This window comes from Acartia tonsa, chromosome 1 (genome assembly GCF_053477335.1).
Source record: "Acartia tonsa isolate MP-2025a chromosome 1, ASM5347733v1, whole genome shotgun sequence".
NCBI lineage: Eukaryota > Metazoa > Arthropoda > Copepoda > Calanoida > Acartiidae > Acartia > Acartia tonsa.
The window spans coordinates 16166731-16186325 of record NC_137260.1 but is presented as its reverse complement, the minus strand read 5'-3'; the positions used below and the strand labels follow the sequence as shown (position 1 = coordinate 16186325).

General features: G+C 35.3%; 1 protein-coding gene across 1 annotated transcript in view; it reads left to right on the top strand.

Moving 5' to 3' along the window:
• The window catches only part of LOC145313795 (uncharacterized), a 36844-nt gene extending 23970 nt beyond the window's left edge, over positions 1-12874 (top strand). The window contains exon 2 of the mRNA XM_080153410.1: positions 9059-12874. Within this exon, the coding sequence (XP_080009536.1) occupies positions 9059-9532 (474 nt within the window). The 3' untranslated portion in view covers positions 9533-12874. The remainder of the gene's footprint in view (positions 1-9058) is intronic.
• The last annotated feature ends 6721 nt before the right edge of the window (positions 12875-19595 follow it).

The window sequence follows — 19595 nt, the reverse complement described above, 5'->3', positions numbered from 1 at the left end:
GGATTGGTACTCGTAACCAGAACTATATCTCCGTCAGCTAGTGGCTCCGCCATCTCATCCTTCCACTTGGACATCCGTAATATCTTCGGTAGGATCTCCTGGCGGTAGGCAGTCCAAAACTGGGCAGACAAATCTTCCAACAACTTCAACCTGGAGGAAATTTGGTCCTCCGGTTTCATCGCCACATTGCACAACGGCTGGCGGTCAACATTTCCCAGCAGCTGGCCAGGGGTGATCAGCCGCCAATTCTCCACGTCGTTCGCAGCTTCTATCGTCAATGGTCTGCTATTCATCAACTTGCTGACCTCCGCCAACAGCACCAGGAGCTCGTTGAAATTAACAGAACTATTCACCAACTTCTTGGACAGCAATCTCTTGGTTAATCCCACCATTTTCTCAGCCTGCCCAATATAATGGTGGGCTCGGGCCGGGATCTGAGACCAAGAAAACTCTACCTGGCTGCCCAACTTCTGCTCTAAAACTTTGCGAGCACCGGATAATTGTGTGCCCATGTCGCTTACTATGATCTTCGGCAGACAATGAACAGCTTCCAACTTGCGCAGGGACAACAGGATACTGCTGGTATCATACTTTTCCAAGGCATCTAACCATAACGCCCCTGAGAACCTGCAGACCACCACGAACACCCACACCTTCTTCGTTGCTGTCTGACTCCTCGTTTTGGCGGCAGCTCTCCTCGTAACCAGCGGACCCATCAGGTCGACTTGCACAGCTTCAAAAGGCCTGCTCGGGACCAACTTGTCAGGTAACACGTCCTTCATGGTAGCACGACATTCCTTAGCCCTCTCAACACTGCAGGGCCAACATTTCTTCACTTCCATGATGGCCAACCTCCTTGCCCTCACAATCCAGCACCAACGGCGGCTCTCAGCTAAAGTTCCACGGACACCAGAGTGAAGCTCAACATGCGCTTCTCTCATAAAAACAGCAGCTAACCAATTACCAGGCTCCAAAATTATTAAACCTGGCATGTCTTCAAATATCATTTTACGGCCGCCAGTAATGGCGTCAATGACTGGCTGTCCACGACCAACCATTTTAAGAATCCTCATCTCCCTGGTCACATAATTTCCTCCGGGACCAACGACAGGCCAGGTCAATGATACTTCATGCACTAATGGATTTAATGACGCATAATTGCCTTTAGCGTCATTTATCCACTCATCCTCTTGGCTTCGTGACACAATGAAAAGTTCCGCCGCCGCCATAAAATTGTACAAAGACGGCTTGTACACAGAATCTGCGGCTGCTACATGACTACCAGCGGCTGTAGTCTTACCTTCTTGTCTGCTCTTTAGCTTCTTCAACCAGGTGTTCGCAACTTGCAGGACAGCTGCCATAATACGTTTGGCCTGTCCAAATGATCTCCTGTGCTTAAACCTAAAGACATCTTCAGCGGCTTCTCCGGCAACTTTCATTGAACATAACTTAACCATTTTGGTATTTAACTCCTCTGGGGGTAAAACCTGCTTGACTTCTTCGGCAGTTTTCACCGGCCACGCACTTTCATCCTGGCGCAACCATTCTGGGCCCAATCTGTACCTGGAACCTGGTCCCAAATCTGATACCTTGCAGGTGCTTCTGGTGCCCAAATCTGCAACGTTGTGCGTCCCCGGGACCCACCTCCAGTCATCCTTGTTGGTTGCAGATTGAATTTCTCCAATACGATGAGAATTAAATGTGTTCAGCATAGCACTGTTGGAAACTATTTGCGATAAAACACACGATGAATCAGTAAAGTACATCACTCTGATAATATCAAAGGGCAGGGCATCTCTGACGGACTTTGCCAACCTTGTGGACATCTGGCACCCCATCAACTCAAGGCGTGGAATTGATTCACACTTGACCGGCGCAACTCTTGACTTGGTGGCTAGCAGAAACGTTTCAAATCCTTGTCTAGTTGGCCACCTCAAATATGCATTAGATGCATAAGCCTCTGATGACCCATCCGAAAACATCATCAAGGATGGAAGGCCAGTTGGTTCATCCGGGACCACACAACGGTCAAACTCCAATTTAGCGACCTCAGCTCTGTCCTCCAGCGACTGAACAAGTTCATCCCGTAGACTTTTTGGAATGAAATCTTGCCAGCCCAAATTCAGCAAACATGTTTTCCGCAGGACAAGTTTAATTCTCAACAGAATAGGGCTGCAAAGCCCGATCGGGTCGAAGGTTTGGGCGGCGAACCTGTGGACCATCTTCTTTGTCAGATTCTCGTCCAAGGCGTCCTGGAGGTTGTACAAATCAGCATCCTCTTTCACCTTCCTTCCCTTGACTTTACCATCTTGGTTGACTCTTGTGGCGATGGACAACACATCGGTGGCTGGCTTCCATATCAGCCCGAGAACCTTGGTAGGCTGGCAATCATCTCCAGAATAAATGACTTGTTTGAAGGAAAAACTACCTTTGCCGATAATCCTGTCGGCCTCTTTCATCATCTCCTTGGCTTCTGGCTTCGATCCTGCTCCCGAAATAACGTCATCTATGAAGCTGTGCTTCTCAAGCTTGACTGCAACTGGAATCTGAGGTAACTTGAATTCCTCATCAGGGTAGGTAGGTATTGGTGGCTCCTTCCATAATTCAGGTTTAGCAACAATTTCACTACCGTTTATCTGTCCCTCTCCATACATCTCCTTGACCTCTGCTTCACTCTTTCCGCCGAACAGGCGGGACGTCAACTTCAGGGCTGTAACTGCCAAATTTCCCGCAGCTAACTCGCCAAAATTCACAACTTTAGTCAGGTAAATTTCAAGAGGACCGTCTGGCGTCGGGGAAAATAAAACTCTCTTCATCTGGCTGTCGAACTCTGTGGCCAGGATGGAGTTATAAAACTTGGAGATATCCGCGGTTATACCAACCTTGTAACCGCGGAAAAGCATCAAATGATAAAAAATCTTCTGCATTGGCGGCGGGCCTCCCAGCATTATGTTATTAAAACTGGTACCCTTGAACGTCAGAGAACTATTTGCACACAATCGCATGGGTGTGGAACTTGAATCCTCCTTGAAAGCAACCACTATTGATGAACAAGACTTAGGTCCTTCATACTGCAATTCTTCAGGCGTGGCTTTTTGAAAAACGCCTCTTCTTATGGCGTCGTTGAATACCTCCACATACATTCCATAGGTACCTTCCTTGACCATCCTGGCACGATCCTTTTCAGCAATTTTGCGGGCTAAACTCTCATTGTAGGGTAAAGTGTGAGGATCTTCAATATAAGCATATTGACCTGTCCACTTGTTGGACTGCAAGTCTAGGGTTAAACCTGCCTCAATTATCCTCTGCCTCTCACGCTGGTCCCAGGTAGTGCCGTCGGCCATAGCCTTGCACTCTTGACAAGCCGTACATCCTGGACAAAGTGCCTGCGGCTGTACGCCAAACGATTCAGACGTCAGAAAGTCTGGCAAAGTGCCTCCACTGACACTGACAGCCTTATAAGCCGACTTTTGATCTCCAGCTCCACCATCAGCACTCGTACAGATAAAACCACTACCAAAAATGGTTCGCCACAACATAGACTGGCCCACTTTCTGGTAGGTTGAAGGAAACACGTCAGGATGTGTATTTCCAATGATGATATCTAAGCCTCCACTAATATATGTAAACCTTTCTGGCGGCATTTTAAATATCTCGGCGGCAGTTTCGGGGTGGACCGAGCGCATCTCGTTGGCCCCGCCGAGGGTAGGCATGACAGCTGCCTCAAACTCCCTCAAATTGCCGTCCCTGTCCTTCAGATAAAACACAACATTGCGGCAGGAAGACTCACTGCCATCAGCTACAGAAATAGTTGTATATCTGCCGGTAGATTTCAGCTTCAACTTGTTGGATAATTTCTCAGACACAAGTGGCAAATTTGCCCCGGAGTCAAACATTACCGTGGCGTGGCAGGTGCCGCCGCCAGGTGCTACAACAGGAACTAACTGAAGTAAAAAGGTACAGGGGCTGGGTGCAGAACTTGACTTGTAAACTGTATTCACACCAGCACTAGCCTCATGGAGTAACCTGGAATGGTATCTGTCACAATTATTGGTACCACAAACACCAAGCTTATCCGATTTATTACATTTGTCAGCAGTATGGCCGTCACATAGGCAGAGTTCACATAACTTCTTCTGCTGGACAACTTTCTTCCGGTCAACCACATCCATCTTCTTAAACGTGAGGCAACGGAAAATTGGGTGTTTCTCCTTGCAGCTCTCCACAGGACATGCACTGTTCCACTTGGAAGCCTTGTCCTTTCCAGCCTTTCCATTCTTATTGTCATTGCGGCCAGATACTTGCGCGGCGGCAGCTCTGTCACGATTTCTCTTGCCGGCGCCAGTGTCATAGGACATATCACCGGCCAACATGGCACCCCTGGTCCTCTCCAGCAGTTCTACAATCTTCGGGATGTCTGGTTGGTTCATGCTACCTAGCTCCATCATAATTTTGTCTCTCAAATTTTCAGGGCACTTGTCTTTAAAAATATGAATAAGAGTTAGGTGGTTGTAATCCTTAGCTGCAGAACCAACGATGGCTTCTACCTCCTGCATCATGCTCTTGAAGGTAGCAATTGCGCTAACCACGTCCACAGGTTTATCCACAGGTTTCATCTTGTTCAACTTAGTTAAAATCCTCATGAACCGGCGAGTGTTTGATAAAAACATCTGATCAAGAAACGCCCATTGTTCATTATGATCTCTAATCGCTGACACTTGCTTGCGTAGTTCCGGGTTGGTTATCACCTTCTCCATACACAACATTAGACTTAACCTCTGGTCAGCAAATCCATAACCAGAACATAGATCTTTAAAGACCTGTTTAAAGTTTGGGTAATCCGTGTCAGTACCGTCGAACGACGGCAACAAACTGTTGTCCCAGCGCCCATACTGCGGGTTGGAACTCCGAATATCCACGGCAGACATACTTCTGGAGAGCATGGCAGGTGTCCCACTCTCATCCAGGTTAGATGAACGACGTTCCATCTCTCTAAGCCTTCGGTACATATCACGTACTTCTTGGCGCAACTCCACGGAAATTTTAAGCACTCCCATGTCCATCTTCACCTTCTCAATGACGTCGAGGTTCCTGGCGACAGTGCTTGACCTCGCGTCGTCTGAATCATTGTCAAGCCAGTACAGAATTTTTGTACACTGCTCCAACGACGCATAAACTTTATCTGCAACAGTTTTCTGCTCACTAGCTTCATCCAAATCACGCTTGAACTCGAGCAGCTCACTAGTCTCCACGGCAGGTTTTAGACTTTTTATTAGGTCAGATTGGTCCTTGACCTCACTAAAAATGTCACGAATTGATTTTACAGTCACATTTTCACATGAACTAAAACTTTGGCAGGCTTTTAGATTGTCATAAAACACTTTTAACTGTTCGTCAAACACTTCTAGCCTTTCACTGCCAATAGCGATAGCTCGCTCAATTTTCTGCTTTTTGGTTAGTGGCATATTGATTCACTAGGTACTTATTTCACAGAAAAATTGTCACAGTTTATTGCATCAATAATTCACTGGATGCTATTGATCTCTTGATGAATGCTAACGCCTATTCATCAGATACTTTGAAATTGTCTCAACCATGACACTTTGGTTGAGCTTGACTTCCGAATTAGCAGGAAGTTCACGAGATCAGTTGGCGAACATACAAACCCCCAATACCAGGAACCATCAAGTTTCAACAGCAGGTTTGAATATAGATTTATTGATGAAATTATTTCAAAGACCTGAAATTACAAAATCAATTAGTTCATAATTCCAGTTATTTATAACCACGTAATCTTATTTGCTTTTTAAAAATCATTTTTCTCTACGGTAAAAAATCTTTGGAAACTTTGGCTTTAAAGGAAAATTATTTGGTTTAATAAATCATTGTTAAATGCAACAATAAGGCACATAAAAATTACTAAAACATATATTAATCATAATTAAGTTTCATGCTTAGCTGGCTAAAGCCTTTTTAAAACTACATATAATCGTCCTATACACCATTCTTCCTTATAAAATTAACAAATTCTACCTGAAGCTCTTATGGTTTCAAATCCCTGATATACTAGGGTCGTTCACACACAATGAGACCAATGATAGGCCCAATTTTGTTCTCCGAAATCTTCACACTCTCATATCTCATTCAAAAGTAAAGAACGTGCGCATCATAATAAACAAAACAATCCATGCCGCGCCACATTATCAAAGGAAAGGCTAAAAAGACGACATTTGCGCTTAGTTTTTGGATTAATGATAAGGAATTAATTTTGCACTTGATAAACACAAAGCTTCCTCGAAAAGAGGTTAAGACAATTTACTTAACCGACATAAGAAAGTTTTATTGATGCGAAGCATCTCTGTATGCCATATTCTCTTGTTTCTTTAGACGTGAACATGTTTGACATGCTTCATTAAAATATAAGTAGGTTTTGAACATATTAGCAACTTTTACCATAGCATTTAAGGCTTTTATTCGGTTCATTTGTTATCGAAATCTTTTCTACCTTTAAAAAAATCTTACTACTTTATATAATTCAACGTCTGCGCATCTATGGTCGGTTGCGAGCTTGTTATCATTTAACAACTCTCTCAAAACAAACTTTGGACCTTGCCCTTTTTTTTCCTTGGATGCGTAATTTTGCCCGCTTACATAAGACTAAAAAGTAGTTTTGTCCATATAATTGAAATAATTTAGAGTGTATTTCATCATTTGATTGTTTAAAAGACTTTTTTGAGAAAGGAAACTTTGTACTGTCAATAACAAACTTACTATATTAGAGCTGAGAAAGAAAAGTATACTGTTATTCAGTATTAATTTTTCTTTGGGGGGGGGGGGTGTTGGGGGTGACCCTCCCACCAATAAACCAGTCTAAAACCACCACAGGAAGGGGACAATGAGCTGTTTATTACACTAGTCTCCATTTAAAAAAACTTTTTTTGTTTACCTGGTTTAATAACTTTGGGGACTTGATTGGTTGGTTCCTTAAGTAGAGTGTCCAGACGTTTCAAGAACTAAGTGTAATCATTTTGCGTATTATCATCGGGGATGTGCATCCATTTATGGGCCATTGTCTCATCCCTTTGGATTACTGACAATTAAGCCAATTTACGGGATAACGACGCAAATTAAAAAGGATAGGTCTAGAACGTAGTTTGTCAAGTGTTCAGTCAATGCTTAAGTAAATTGGACTAAATATATTCGAAAATATTTAGAAATCCAGACTGTGTCATTTTATGTCCATACATTGCTACCAAAAAATAAACATATTTTCTTATTAGATCAGATTATATACTGGCAAGTGTTCAATCTATAATTACAATTATATATTACAATTCTAAAAGATAGAGAGAGACTTTAGCTTGAGACAAATAAAAGCTTACTACTTTAAATTATAGGACAGGCTCTGAATTTACCTTATTATGACAGGTGCCCTATTTATAAAAAAAACTACATAATCTTTTTTTGTAAGTTTGTACAACCACTCGAGTCATTCTTTCTCTTTCAATCTTCACCTCGTTTAAACAACTTCCCCTTAATTCTTTTTCTGTTAACTTTAATTTTAAATCTCTCCCCTATTTATTTTTTCCCTAAATTTTTTGTGAAAATTTAATCCTAAATTACTTCCTACTTCTTAATGTATCTGTCAATAAAGTAGGGTTCTCTCTCTCTCTCTCTCTCTTTAGAAGTTTATTCAGTTAATTAGATGTTAGAATCGTTCTCTCGATTTTAATCCTTGTCTGGAGATACCTTTAACGATGAGGTACTGTGAACTATGAAACTAATTGACCCTTGTCAAAAATTCCCTTATTTGAATAAGCCCTTATTGTCTTAGATTGTTTTGTCTTGTGGGGAGGGAGGGGAAAGTATAGGCCATTTGTAGAAAAATTAATCTTTCCACCAAATATGTAAAAATTATTGTGCAGATTTAATAAGGAGAGAAGATTAAAATTATCTTGCATTAACATATCTTTAATCCCATGTAGTGTGTAAATTTTTTGTGTTCGCTATCTTATTTAATAGATTATACTAATAAGATGTGGGTGTTTTCAGAGCTGTAAAAGGGGGAGTGGGCAACGTAAAGGGAAATGTCAATACGAAAAAACAACTTATTGTTGAAAATCTGACGTTTTCGTACTTTTGACTGTTCGTATTTTTAGATAATATTCAAAAAGGTAAAATACAAAATTGTTATAATAACCATCCTACGTATTTCAACGATGAGGTTGAGTTTAATTTAATCCAAAATTAATATTCTGAATAAACTGCTTAAAGATCAGTTTTTAGTAGCGAAGCTACTCTATAATTCACGGTATCTGTCCGTCCGTAACGCAATAGGGAATATGTGATTTTCTCGGCTGCTATGAAAGAAAGACATTTGAAATTTTTAGTGAAGATTCCCATGAAACATGCACATCTAATCTTTACAATGTTTTGGCTGTCTGTATATCGGTCATGCTCTAACTAACTCTTTTTGTCTGTTTGTCCATTCCATGATTTTGTGCTCTTATGTATGTAGTCATCCTTGTTATAAATTGGTTGACGTGAGGAAAAAATTAGTTGAATATCTCTATTTCCTTAATCCAGATTAGAAATATTTTACAGCTATGTGTATATATGATACACTTTTAGTTGGCTTCGCAATTTCATGTTAAATTTGGAGGCATCCTGTTGACTATTTTTATCGACAGTATAATACTTACCTAGTTCTGTTTTTTATACATCGTATAATAAACAGCTTTCCGCGGATATTAAAACGAAAAATTATAATATTTAAACCAGTTTTGTTAGTCTAGAGGGGCTGAAAGCCCAGGCTAACAAAACTGGTATTAATTTTATGATTTTTATTTCAATTTTCGTGGATACTATTCTAGTCCTATGACAAGTCCTATGTTGATACAATAATAGTTTAAAAGTTTAACTGGATTTATATATAATATATTGGTTTTGCACTATTAATATAGTTATAATTATTCTATTTATTTTAGAAAGACAGATAGACGCATAGACATCCTGTTATTTTTATATATGGATTTTAATTTTTATTTATTTTTTTCAGGTATCTAAAGTTGGTACCAGAATGAACAGCGACAACCGCCGCCTTGTCGACATGATCAACTCCCCCCGCCTCAACGGAGCCTCACCCTCCGCCGCGGGCGCCGCACGCAGCGGCACTAACGCCAACATGACCGCGGCCTCCGCCGGATCATTCCTGGCGTCCGCCGCCGCCGCCAAAGACGCCAGCAACTCGGCAGCGGATAGCTACAAGAAGCGGTCTTCCGTCCGCGACATGCATAACATCCTCGAGCGCCAGCGGCGGATTGACCTGCGCAACGCCTTTGACACACTCAAGGGCCACCTGCCTGACCTCCAGAAAACGGACAAAGCCTCGAAGATTATGATTCTGACCCGGGCGGCAGAGTATTGTAGCGAGCTGACAAGGACAGAGGGTGACCTGCGTAGCGACATTCGCCAGGAGAAGTTACAGCAACAGTACCTGGTGAAAAAGTTAAATCAACTTAAGAAGAAATAAGAACAAGAAACATTATAGAGGACCTAAAATGCCTCAAATGAAACCTAGATACACAAATTTAAATTTGAATTCTGTATCTGATTTATCTAAACCCTGTGTAAAGTACCAACAATAACCAGTTGTTAATTTAGAGCCACATCTTTTATCTGCAGCTTAAATGCTCTAAAATGGCCAGATTCTTAGCTTCTAGGGTGGTCATTAGTGAGGCTTTGTCTGAATCTAAAAGATGTGGATTAGAGTTAGTTTTTTACTTTATATATGACTAAAGTAAACTTAATATATTATATAATTATTGAGCACCGTTTTTTTAAGTTTTTATTTCGCGAATGCCAATGTAATCTGTACAAAAATTAGGTATCTTATATACAAACTAGTGTTTTATATATTATTTAGCATATTGTAGTTTTTCTATAGTTTTGCCTATAGGTGCGTTTTTTATATTTTAAATTATGACAAAAGACAATTTTGATTGCACGAATCTTTTGTTATCTACTTAAGAAAAATTCTTTTAGTCAACTAAATGATACTTTAGTTTAAATTACTTTCTACCTAAGTATTTTTTACTAAATATCTTTTAGAAATTGTGGAATTTTTCTCATTTAGATATTTTTAAAAGGACCAAAATTTGTTTCTTTCTTTGAATTTTGACCCAAACAAATTTAAAACCATTCGTTGACAATCTAATACTAATTGAGCTTCTTTTATGGTTAAGGTTTTAATAAAATAATATTATTATATGATACAGTTAATATTTATAAACCAGGGCTCGCCAGCCGCGTGTTAGCTGCGGGTAAACCTCAGTTAAATCTTCATATTATACCTTTAAAATTGCTGGGTGTCTAAACAGACTTTCCAACTTTTTGGAATTATTTGCACACAAGTGGGTATAAATTTAAGGCTTATCCACGGCTAATACGCGGCTGCCGAGCCCTGTGTTAAACTATGCCTCATTAAAATTGTCGTTGGTAGCTAATAAGAGTTCAAATAATAACATAACAATCTCTACATTCTTTATAATTATAAAACAAAGTATTTTTTACATAGTTTCAGCTTAGAGATAACAAAAAAATAGCATAAAAATTAAGTAATTTCTTGCAAATTAAAAAAAAAATTCAATAATTTTCTCAGACATAATTTTTTATTAATGAAATTATGTAACTATAAAAGAAAAAGAGAAATATTAAAATATTATTTTGTATATTTATTTGTATTTTAATGTAAAATTTCAATGCAATAAGCTAACATTTTGCCGTTTGCTTTAGTTATAAAGCACGCTTTGCTTAAAAATGCGTAAAATTAGGCACTTTAATAGTATTTTTATAAACATAAACATAAAAACGATACCTATACAAACATTAAAATTTTCTAAAAATGCCTAATTTTGATTTAAACTTGTAAAAGAATGGTAGTTTGACTTTTCAAAGGCTTTTGATAGTAAAATAAAGATTTTTTTCAACTCGTTTTAGCACCTTTTAGCTGCGGCTTTACTTCCTAGGGGTAAGGTAGATGAAACATGATTTTTATTGCTAAAATCTCTAATTTGATTTTAATAATTTTAAGTTACATTTTCAGGCTTTTTTTTTTCATGTTTCACCTTACGACTCCCCCCCCCCCCCCTGACATTTTGAGCTTGACGCCTCTTCACCCCTCCCGTGCAGGCCCTTTATTGTACCTACCTCTTCTGTGTGTGTGTGTGTGTGTGTGTGTGTGTGTGTATGAGTGTGTACTATGGGTACAGGCTTTGTACTTTCTCTACTTTGTACTGAAGTACATAATCATATACGGTATGTACACGATGTATTTTTTGTTCTCACTTGTACTAACTAAAGTACAAAGTACTTGTACCCCAATCTCTTATGCGTACAAATGATAAAAAGGTTTAACCAAACATACATAGTCCAATAGGTGGGGGTTATTTAGAGACTTGGCGTTGAAGACAAACAAATTACGCAAAGTCGTAAATCATCCCCACCTTTCAAATAATTTGGAAGCAAAACTATGAAACTTTTGATTTTGATTTTTGGAGCTGTCAAATTCTATTACAAACAGTTAGTTTCGGTTGAAAATCATGCAAAAAAAAGAATATAAACATAAAAATTTTCCATAAGTACCTTTTTGTATAGTACAGAGTAGTTTTATCTTATGATTATGTATCTAAAATATAAGTATGAAAGATTTATATGATGTGAATTCAGGGTCATTTTTTTGTTTGCTTTATGCTTTTTTGTTTCTTGTTAATATGTAGATTTAGATTTTCTATCATAACATTACTTTATCAATGAAAAAATAATCTAAAATCATGCAATTTATAAACGTTCATTAACCTTTTCTAAAGATGCCTTGAAAATGAGTTTAACTAAAAAAAAACTCTTTAGCAAATTCCTGGTGAAAAAACTGAATTTGAGTTCTTATATTGGCATTAATCATTTAGAGAAATATTAAGGCACTTTAATTTTATGACATGAAAGTAAAGAATTTATCCTTATAAAGTAAAATGTTCTCTAAAAATTTTGATGAAAAAAATACCTTAAAATTATTTTACTAAACCAAGCACCGTCCATTTATAATTAAGATATTAGTCTATCTAGTTTTTTTTCTTAACAGTAATATATATTTGCTTATTTAGTAATTTGCAGCATAAAATGCGTATCATAGAGAAGTTACCCCCTAATAAACTAGATTTAAAAATGTTTATATTATGTCAAAGTTCTTTGCATATGTTAAATTTTTTATACAAAAAATAATAAGGTCAAGATTTAACAACAAAAAATATACATTGAAAAGGTTGCTATACATTACAACTTTGTTTTTACACAAAATAGCCAAAATTGTTTTCTTTGTTTATTGAACACACCTTTTTACACAATTTTTCTTCTTTGCAATATAGCCTTATATTTTTTGGTTGGGACACACCAGATCTCGTCCAATCATTTGACATTTGTAAAAGAAACTAGTATATGTAAGGAACTCTGACCATTTTCTTGTGAAAGTGTTATTGTTACAGGACAAATAAAAATATGCATATCCTTATCTGCCTTAACCACTGCTTGCCGTATCTTTCACAGTTTTTAAGCTTCACTGCAGGAACACTGTTTTATTATTAATTAATAAGTAGATATAATTTACAGCCTAGATTAATACAGTTTTTATCAAGTTTCAATATAAAGTAGATTTCACTGCTTTTTTCAAATTTTTAAGAATTAAATTGTGTCAAAAAAAGGTTGTTTTTAATCGTATCAATGTTATTTTCATGTTAAAATTGTGACTAATTAATATGATAAAAACGACCTTTATAGTGCACATTTTTTACACAAAGTTAATTGTACATGACCTGACCACTAGCCCCCCCCCCCCCCCTCATAAAGTTCGTATTTTGTACTTTGTTGATTATAAAAGATCTCATTAGTATATTATTATTTTTTATTCTAAGAGCTATTTAACATGGAGTCAAATTTATAAATCACCTAAAACAGAATTGCTCAAATACATATATTAGAAGATGCAATTTTAAGCAAAAAAAAAAATAAAAAAATTAATGGTATTTAGTTTCACCTAACACAGGTGGACTTTTCAAAAATGAATATTTCTATCTATTTTTTTTAATAATGGAATTTTTTATATTGCAATCTTCAACAGTTTCAGGCTCCATGTTAAAAAATAGATTATTTTAGAGTTTTTAGTTGAAGTATAGTTTAACATTTCATTATGATTGGATACATTTGATTGTATATTTACTATCATAAACACAATGATTACCCCTAATTAATAGTTTCTGCTTTTTTATATTAGTTAATTATTAACTTTATAATAGTTGTAAGCTAAAGATTTAAATTTTAAAAATGTAATTGTAATGGTAAAGAAAAATGTTTAATCTCAATAGTATAAAAAAAAATTTGGTAAATATGAGTGGATTTTAAATTATGAAATGTTTTATTTAAATCATAATATATGAAAAATTTACACATATTAAAAAGAAAAAAATACATTTTGGCCAAATCAATGTAAAGTAATGTTCAAATATTAAGTAACAAAACTAATAAATGTTTGTTTAAATGACAATTTAAAACAATTTTTTGCTGTTAAAAATATTATAACTTTTTCTTTAACGTTTGCTGTTTTTTTGATTGTAGAATATTTATTACTATTTTTATGAAAATAAACAATTGGCTTAAAAAACGTTTTTGTTTATTGTTAGTTTTATTGAAGAAGCTGCTCTACAATTAACTTGTTTGGTGGATTTACTGTCCAATTAGACTATGTACAATTCCACATCCAGACGATAAAGAGAGGGGTAGGTTTCTGGTCAAATCCGTAAAGGTTATGTGTTATAAGTTAAAAACAGTAGTAGAACGACAAAAATTTATGTTAACATAAAAAAAATGTCTATAGTTCTTTTCAATAAGAAATACACATATTTAGTGAATATTATCGTTCTACTACTATTTTTAAGCCGTAAAACACACACCTCTACGGATTCTACTAGAAACCTACACCTCTCTTTGTACTCAAAGTATGTAACTTCTACCTATCTCGTCTGCTAGCAAATTGCTTTCTACTCTTATATTAGCGACTTGGCTGTGTTTACATATATTTCCGCCGACGTTATTGGCTGATATTCAAAGACCCAATTGAAAGTCTGCACAGGGTCCCCACCTCGTGGGTATAGAGTTAAAAATAGCTCGTGTTCTTTTAGGCTTTTACTTTCATATTTTATCAACGGCTGATTTTGAAATTTCTCGTCTTTGTATTTATTAGCTAATGTACATTTTTTCGACATTCAATAACAAAGACAATAATGTTCTAAGTAACGCAGCAACAAGAAGTATAGTATATTATATAAGAAGAGTAGTCAAGTTAAGTTTAACCACAAATTAAAAGAGTAGCTACGCTAATCTATAAAGAAGAATCCAATAAGTTTAAATGTAAAGTTGTATTTATAATATAGGTCGAAATGAATAAAATATTCGACTTTCCAACAGAATTTGCAGTGTCTATCTATATTCGTTTAGTGGGTCATCTTACAAAACGGCCGAAGTTATTAATAGTAGAAAAAGAAATATCCATAATTGCACTATTAAATATTATTATTTGTTTATAAGTTCGTGTTCTCTAATGAAGTGAAACACACAACGGGCTAAAATAACTATTCCTCCCTTTACCTTATCCAATCCCCTTCTACTGGATGAAAAAACTGACTAATAAAAACTTTTAATGTTAGCAAGCTAAATTGACAACAATTTTTCCCCTGTCAGAATATCCACACGTATATTCTACATCCATTACTATTACCGACATAAGCATCAATGGATAATTGCACTTTTTATGAGTTGGTGTCAGGTCCGAATCTATTTAGACATAAATAGATTCATATTAAAGACATTGAAGCTTGTAAATTTCAAGCCTGGGACATCAAAAGAAAATTAATGGTTCTTGCAAAATTATGATCGACGTAGGATTTACATTAGACGAGAGACATAGTGCTAAAATGAATTGCAAATTTAATTCTGCGCATCTAAAGTTTTTCAAATCTGTCAAAAACCATGGAGCTTTATTTGCTCAAAACTTAAAACACTACGCCAATTAAAGTTGGATTTATGTCGACTATAAGACATCAAAAAGAGGTCAAAACTGATACATTTGAAAATGCTGATATTCAATCGGTTAAGATAGTTAGGAAAAGGGTATATACATATAATTATTTTTGGTAGTTTTTAATGAACTGTAATAAATACTAGCTATTAATAATTGAACATATAGAGAAATGATTAAATATCTTGAAACCCCCTGCCTGTCGTAAGAAACAGCCAGTTTTAAAAACGAGGAACGCCATCCGCCTTTAGTTGGTTATCCTAAGCTTCAAACATGATCATTGTATTTAGTGGCATACCGCAAAATTTGATGCCCACCTTAAACCAAAAGGGGATGGGGTATTTTGCCAGTAGGGAGGGTGGATAAACCCCCTTTGCACGCCTCTTGACGTATCAAAAGCCCGCTAGCATATAAAACAAGCATATATATTAAAGGGATAAGGATAATTTTTAAACACATTTAAAACATTAACTAATGGAGTCTAAAATATAAACTCAGTCCCTTAAAAAAAAACAGAAAGCAATTTACTAACTAGACGAAAAAGGTCTCTACCAATTGGGCCAGGCAGTTGTCATACATCTATAATTATACATTTATTAACTCAATATTATGTCATCCTTGGCCACTTTTCCTAAAAGTCAAAAGTCGTTTAATTTGTAAGTAGAATTCCATCAGAATGGCAGAAAAGCGTATGGCAAACCTTGAATACATAAAAGAATGACCAAATTGATAACTCTAATGAATTGTTTATTAGCACGACATGCACGCCGTTCAGAATAGAATGTGTATTTCTTAGTTTCGAAAACTGTGAAATCGTCAATAATTTTTTTTTTAAAAACCTTTATTTTGACTAAGACAGGTTTAATGCTATCTTGAGTAGAATAGATGTAGTCCTCCTAAGAGTAGGGTAAATTTTATATTTTAAGGTAGGTATATTAAATTCTTCTTTATTTTCTTTTAACTCAGGGAGGGGGTTTACTTCATTTCCCCAACTATGAGTGATTTTTATGGGTCCCTCTTGAATCGGAAAAACTAAAATGAGCCAGTCAAAGTATATATTGATTTATTTAAATCAGTCCAAAGAATATAACTTTATATAGTTTACAAACTTTTGAACCCGTCTAAAGTATTATTGTTTATATTATTAATACAATTTACATTCTTTGAACCACATTCTTAACCAATCAAAAGTAAAATATACAACATTTATACACATAAAGATTAGATGTTTTAAACCAGTCTAAAGCGTAATAACACTATTTTACCGCTCTGTTTCGGTAGTTTAAAAAATTACTGTGCCAGTCTTCTATTTTCTTAACCAGTCTAGAAAAAAATATACAACATATATAGACATAAAGATTACATTTTTGAATCAGTCTAAAGTATGATAAAATTATTTTACACCTATCTATTAATAGTTTACAAAATACCGTGCCAGTCTACTATTTTCTTAGCCAGTCTATAGTAAAATATATAACACTTATATGCATAAACATTTTATTTTTTGGACCAGTCTAAAGTGTAATAACACTATTTTACCGCTCTGTTTCAATAGTTAACAAAATATACATTCATTTTATTTTATCTGTTCCCACATAACTGTCAAATCATAAAAATCAATTTTAATATGTTCATTAGAACTAATAAAGTTTAGTAGCTGAGTTAGAAATAGGATAAATTAATGGATCTTATGGAAAAATACAATGGACGATAAATTTATCTACACCCCATGACACGATTAAAATAACTGTTGAAAGAAAATAACTGGTGAAAGAGTTTGATCACTGGTAATTTGCACAGCCCACTCATTATTTTTAAAAAATCAGTAAAGCATTTTTAGTCAACGAATGAAAAAAAACTGTTTCTAAAACTTTGGGTACCAGTGTAATTTTCCTCTGTTCCCTATAACAGAGACTGAAGGATAAAATGTAATCTTGTCAATTTTAAGGTTTAAAAAGGATCAATAAAAAAGAAATTCCTATATCCTATAATATAAAGTAAAAAGCTTTTTTTGTCTGTATCGAAGGATCTCGATAACCGCTGAACCGATATGGTTATCTTTTACAGTGAAGCCTCTTATAGGCTCTGAGATGGTTTTAGGCTATTTACTTTTTGTTTAAAATCTGGGTATGGTTTTAGGCTATTTGCTGCCCTTCGAATGTAGAGCCCCTAGATGCTAGGGGCGCAGCCGCTAGTAGATAGATAAAGAGATAGAATATTGGCTAAACATATAATTGATACTGTTTTATATACTACACGATTTTTTTTTTCTCATGCATTTTAAAAATTTCTAGAGGGTATTTATATCTTGAGAAACAAAAATATAAAATTATATTGGTAGTACAAAATATATGTCTTTTATTATTGAAAGCCTTTTCTCAAATAATAAGTGTTAAAAAGTTGTTTGTTTGTGTGTCTATCTGTATCAAAATACATTGCTTATTACTAGACCGATTAGGTTCTCCTTTGAAGGGACTTTTTATATAAGTCAGGTTTTCATCGATTTTTAGGAATGAAAGGTTCACCATTCAAAGAAAAAATAGCCCCTAAAGTCCCAAAATTTGTTTTGTTTTTCCTATTATGAGTCCAAATCTTTGAGCTTTAATTTCAAGTATATATTTTCCCAAAGTTAATATTAAACAATTGTAAACTTTACTTACATTTCTATAAAACAAGAAAATAATCATAAACCTACTACATATATTCTAAGAGCAGATAGGGTTATAATAAAGGAGGCGATTTATCTTTGGAGTTTTGAGGGACCCTCCAGAAAAAAAAGGTATAAACCTTACACGGACCTATAAGAAGCTTTACTATAAAGAATGACATAATGCTGTTTCAGCGGTTAGCGAGATTCTTCGGTAAAGACATCCTGTTACTGACAAATGTGCTAAAACTTATTAATTTACTGTAGCATTGGGGAAACATTTAAATTAAGTGAAAATATAAATAATAAGGTTCAATGATTGTTTTAGATTTCATTTTTCTACAATTATTATTTTAATACCCTTACTATTAATTGATAATTGGATGTGAACTTAATTTTTTCTCAGTACAATACAAAGTACAAGTGGTTGAAAATCAGACTTTTTACAAGTGTTCTCTAAGGTATTAAAGCAGGGAGTAGAAGGGTGTTGAAACAACCCTATTTCAGTCGTCAATAAAAACAAATAAAATTGAAGGACAGTTCAACAGACACATTTAAATGTCTGTTTGTGCGACTGTCTGCCTATTAGTCCGTCTAATTTTTCTTATGCATGTCCGTCTAAGTGTAAATCTATATATCAGTCTAAGCTTTATATATAAAATGTTGTTATAAGCGATAGGCATCTTAAATCACTCAAGAAAATTCTTCAAAGTTCTGACCAAGAAGGGTTTGTGGACAAGTGCGCAGCATGAGTTTGGTCCCTGCCTTGGTCAAGATGGCGAAGCCGCCCAAGTTCCTGAGGCCTGCTGTATTCTGATATTCTGAAAAGTTCTGACCAAGAACCGTTGTAAAGGAAATTATGGATGATATGGAATTTTGAGTTTATTTTTAAATGCAATTTGTTAAATGTTTCGCTTTAGGGGTATTATCATCCTTGTTTACAATAATTTACCAGAATCCTAATCCCTGTTCGCCATGTTTGGCAAGCTTTTATTTTTAAACCAATAACCTAACCATGATATCTGCCTGCAGCTACAATAGTAATTTCCGTCTTTAAGTAAACCAGGTATCCTCTGCTGCGGTTAAAAACGGGTCACAGCCGCAAAAAGACGTCCAAGTTTTTTTGGGGGGTGGGGGTAGTATACTTAGGGTCTCAATAAGGGGATGATTCACGTTTTAAATTTTTTTTTTTTTTTTTTGGGGGGGGTCGGTCAATTTTTTTGTGTCATATGACGAACCCTTCAGAAAAGTACACGAAAAAATTAAGATATTATAAATTGAAATTTCTATATTTTTGACCAAACAAAATGGTTCCCTTTAAAACAGATAGATAGATAGATAGATAGATAGATAGATAGATAGATAGATAGATAGATAGATAGATAGATAGATAGATAGATAGATAGATAGATAGATAGATAGATAGATAGATAGATAGATAGATAGATAGATAGATAGATAGATAGATAGATAGATAGATAGATAGATAGATAGATAGATAGATAGATAGATAGATAGATAGATAGATAGATAGATAGATAGATAGATAGATAGATAGATAGATAGATAGATAGATAGATAGATAGATAGATAGATAGATAGATAGATAGATAGATAGATAGATAGATAGATAGATAGATAGATAGATAGATAGATAGATAGATAGATAGATAGATAGATAGATAGATAGATAGATAGATAGATCCTATGATTTCAATTTACAAGTATAAAAGTATTCAGGCGTGTCAAGAAAAATACAAGTTTCAAAAAATTTAAATTAATGTCCACACAAAACAACTTAATTTTGTTCATTGATGTTTCTTCATT